Source organism: Mandrillus leucophaeus, unplaced genomic scaffold (assembly GCF_000951045.1).
Source record: "Mandrillus leucophaeus isolate KB7577 unplaced genomic scaffold, Mleu.le_1.0 Scaffold138, whole genome shotgun sequence".
NCBI lineage: Eukaryota > Metazoa > Chordata > Mammalia > Primates > Cercopithecidae > Mandrillus > Mandrillus leucophaeus.
The window spans coordinates 6,227,452-6,231,594 of NW_012101343.1; the positions used below are offsets into that span (position 1 = coordinate 6,227,452).

Consider the following 4,143-nt stretch of genomic DNA (forward strand, 5'->3'; position numbering starts at 1 on the left):
AGCAAGCCTCCATCCTGCCCTCAACCAAAAAAAGAAACTATGTAAGAAATAATCTCCATAGAAAATGTTCCCCAATCCTTCCTATCTATGCTAATACTTACTTGATTTTGTATTCTTGTTCCCTATTTCGTGTCCATCACTGGCAAGACATTGGCATGTTTGGTTTTATAAAAATTTGATCTGGTATACAGGCCACCAATACATTGCATTCAGTCAGAAGTTTGGAAATTTCTAGGCAAATGGCAGGATTATAAACCTCTCTAAGGTGAGCGGAGAATGGTGGAGCTCAGCCTTCAGTGTGCATTAGAATCACCTTGAGGGCTTGTTAAGTAAAACACAGATGGCTGGGCCCACCCTCGCCAGTTGATTTAGCAGATCTGGAATGGGAACTGAACAACTGCATTTCCTGAGTTCTCATGTGATGCGGATGTTCCTGGACTGAGGATTATACTTTGAGAACCCCTGTGAAGGGTTGACCCAAGAAGGGCATTTTCCAGGCAGAGACAATCAGCAGCTAATTCTCTCCAAGACTCGCTTCCCACAGCTGTTCTCTGCACAAATCTTAGCAAAGTCTTTGCCAATACACATTTTTGTCTTTTCTTTCCTGTGGACCTCAGGCATATAGATTTGGATTGACCATAATCCTTGGTTTCTGGCCCACTCTTACCAGTGGTTACGTATGACCATCTGTTCGTTCAGTCATTCATTTTTAATAACACCAATCAAAATAAAAGCTAGGACCTTGAAAATAACCTACACCTAACCACATGGAACTTATCCATCATCTATCCTACCTCCCAATATATGAGTTCACCAGCTAAGTAGTTAACCATCTTTGTCTTACTTTTCTTTTTACACTTTTATTAGATATAGAAACTATGGTACAATCATACAGTGGAACACTGAACATCAGTCAAGACAAACAATTTCCAACAACAAACAAGAATACAGGTGAATCACAGCAACATAATACTAAGTGAAAAAAGGAAAGATTACATACAGATGATATCAGTTTAGAACATTAGAAATATATATTCTTTCGGATGCCTTAAAACAGATGTGCATTTTAAATCTTAGTGTTTCTAATCACTGAAGAAATACTAAAAAAAAGAGTCCACGAGTAAAGAAATGTACCCGGTCAGTTTTAACAAGGGAGGACATGACCTTACCCCATTGTGTCCTCCTCAGACTCCCTAACAAAGCTCGTCCTCCAGCTGCATCCTTCAGCTTCCATGAAACAGCCCCAAATCAAGAGCCCAGACACAAGGAGGCAATTCCCAAAAAAGGAAACGAAGCAGTAAACAAACATGGGGGGGAAAAACGTGAACTCTGCTCACAATCAGAGAAATGCAAATGAAAGCATTTTGGAAGGCTGTCATTCTATGACTACCAAATTAGCAAAAATGGAGGAAAAAAAATAGGGCAGCAGTTGTGATGCCTGTGAATGTCTGTGATAGTACAGTAAAACTGTAAAACCGACACGCACAGACAATGATGTCAGCAATGTAAACTAAAAAACAAACAAACAGCTGCATGCTGAGGTGTAACGCACACCTGTGCAGACATCCCACTCTGGGGAGTTTATCCCAAAGAAGTCATTCAAGGGAAAGAAACAACCTGGACTGCCCCAACAAGGCAGTGCCTCAGAAAACCACAGTAGGGCAACGTGACAGTATGTAACACAGTTGGGGCACCTTACAGTTTCGAAGAGAAATGTATACATGATATTTAATTCAGGAACAATACAAAATACAAAGTGGTAGGTGTGTTGCAGTTAAAGCCATGTAAACACGGGTACCTACCTGTACAAGGACCGCAAGGCCCAGTGCAAAAACATAGCTATTGTGTTTGGAAGTGGGGACGGATGTTGCTTTCTGCCTTTCAGTGTGTTAGTGTGTTCCGTCACTGCAGTCTGGTGTGGCAATGATCTTTTTAGAGCTTGAGAGGTTCCTACCTTGAGAACTTTCACAGCTTTCCTCATCACTGTTGTCTTGACAGTTATTCTGTCCATCGCAGATGAAGCTCTTGTCAATACAGAGGCCGTTCTTGCAGTGGTAGCGGGCGGTGGAGCAAAGCAGAGGGTTTGCTGCTGCGGAGGGAAAACATAGCACATGACCAGGGAGGCCAGCAAGTCCCCCTTGGGGACCATGGAACTTCTTCCAGCCTGGGGTGTGTCCCGCTCAGGAAGCAGTAAGCTCATCTTCTAAGTTGACACACTCAAAGCCCATCCTGGAAGACTGGCCAGCCAAACCTGGACACAAGACTTACTCTGCCTCATTCTAAAACTTCTTGGGGGTCTTTGGAGAGCTCTGCCACTCCGGTTAAGTCAGTCTGCTTAATAACTGAATATTTATGCCTTTCAACACCTGCAACAGGAATCTCTCTGAGAGGCACTGAATCTTGGGTTCGTCAACATTTACCTTTTTTGGTGACAGCACAGGGTCATTCTTAGGAACATTAATTTTTAGACCAGGCTATAATACAGGGCTGCCTTTGGCTCCTTTTTAGAACTTTCTAGTCTCTTTTTAAACTATCCTAGGCTGTTGTGCTTTTGGAATTCTTTTAAATTTTTTTTTCTATTTTTGTTTTTTTTATTTATGCAAATTTTGTTACATATATATAAGGCATGATGTGATCAATTCTGTTACATATACATAAAGCATGATGAGATCAAGTCAGGGTATTCAGGTGCCCATTACCCAAGTGCGGTACTTTTTTGTTAAGTATATTCACCCTACTCTGGTTTCTTTTTATCTCACTGTGTTTGTATCCTTTAACCCACTTCTCTTCATCTCTTTATTGTCCTCCCTTCCCCGCACTCACCCTTCCAAGTCTCTGGTCTCTGTTACCTATTTTGCCACTCTCCACCCCCACGCTCTCAATGCCTCACCTGAAATGGTCAACTTGAAGGCTGGCCAGCAGACACTGAGGGGTCTGGGCAAAACCTGAACCTCATGCACATATCCTGGAGGAGTCAAGAGTGAACGGCTGGTAGCATAAGAGACACAGGGAGCAAAGCCAGGACAGAAGGAGTAGCTGAGGCAGGGATTGACACCTCTCTGCCACTGGGGAAGTAATGACAGGATCTGATCCCACAGCTGTATAGGATGCTTCCAGTTCTCTAACTACGCAGCAGCCTTTTAATTCCTCACTTATTCCTTATGACTCACTAAGATAAACTGAGCCTCAAATTCTTCTTTGCAAACAAAAAAGCCCATGAACCTAGCTGGTCAGTGACCACTTTCTGAGCAGCTCCTCCATGAGGCTCCTATTCTGGGCACCTTCTGAGACCTCAAAAGAAATGACAGATCTGCGCCCTCCCCTTAAGAAGAAGTGTGACAACCAGCCAGTACAAGGTCAGCACAAAACTATTTAACAACACAACAGCAAATCTCCACAGAAAACCCGTATTTCTATGGTACAATTTACTTGCAGTAAAATTCAAACAAGTTTCATTCCAGGGCTCTGTTTTCAGTAACTGAATCAGCCAAGTAGAAATGACTCCAATCCCAGCTCTGCCACTTATTAATCTTGGGCAAATGACTTCACCTCTCTGAGTCTCAGCTGCTTTATCTGTGGACAGGACCCTCTACATGATTTGTGAGGTCCAGTGCCTACTGAAAATGTGGGATCTGCTGTCAAAAATTATTTTAAAAACTCAAGATGGCAAGAGCAGAACATAAAACCAAGCATGGTCCCCTTCTCAGCTAAGCACTGGCCCTGTATGGCTACGCCAGCCACAGCCAAGAAGCTGATCCTGCTACTTCAAGCATTAATCTGAGCATTAAATGGTACCCGTGGGAAAATGTACAGTGCCCAGTCTGACATGTAGCACAGGCTCAGGGAATGTTATACTCATTCCCCTCATTATGTAAATCTCGGTCCTGCAGAGTGTGGTCCTCCCACGAGGAGCAGTATCTGTAATGATGAAGAGGGGTCATCCCGGACCTTGGGGAATGAACTGAGTCGGCACCCGCATTGCATGTGGTGGGTACAGCACCAGAATGGACGCCAGGCCCAGCACAGAAGATTGCTACGTTGCTACAGGATCAGAGCCACACCAGCTCCAGCGTCTCTCTGCGGTCCTCAACAGCAAGATGGCAGTTGTGATCTGTCTTCTCCCTACACTTCACTGAGCTATTG

General features: G+C 43.7%; 1 protein-coding gene across 1 annotated transcript in view; it reads right to left on the reverse strand.

Moving 5' to 3' along the window:
* LOC105534679 (low-density lipoprotein receptor class A domain-containing protein 3-like) overlaps positions 1–3,941 on the reverse strand; it is a 138,388-nt gene extending 134,447 nt beyond the window's left edge. Inside the window, exons 1-3 of the mRNA XM_011973472.1 lie at positions 3,856–3,941; positions 2,891–2,988; positions 1,955–2,089 (exon numbers count right to left, since the gene is read on the reverse strand). Of these exons, the coding sequence (XP_011828862.1) occupies positions 1,955–2,089; positions 2,891–2,988; positions 3,856–3,941 (319 nt within the window). The remainder of the gene's footprint in view (positions 1–1,954; positions 2,090–2,890; positions 2,989–3,855) is intronic.
* Between the last annotated feature and the right edge of the window lie 202 nt (positions 3,942–4,143).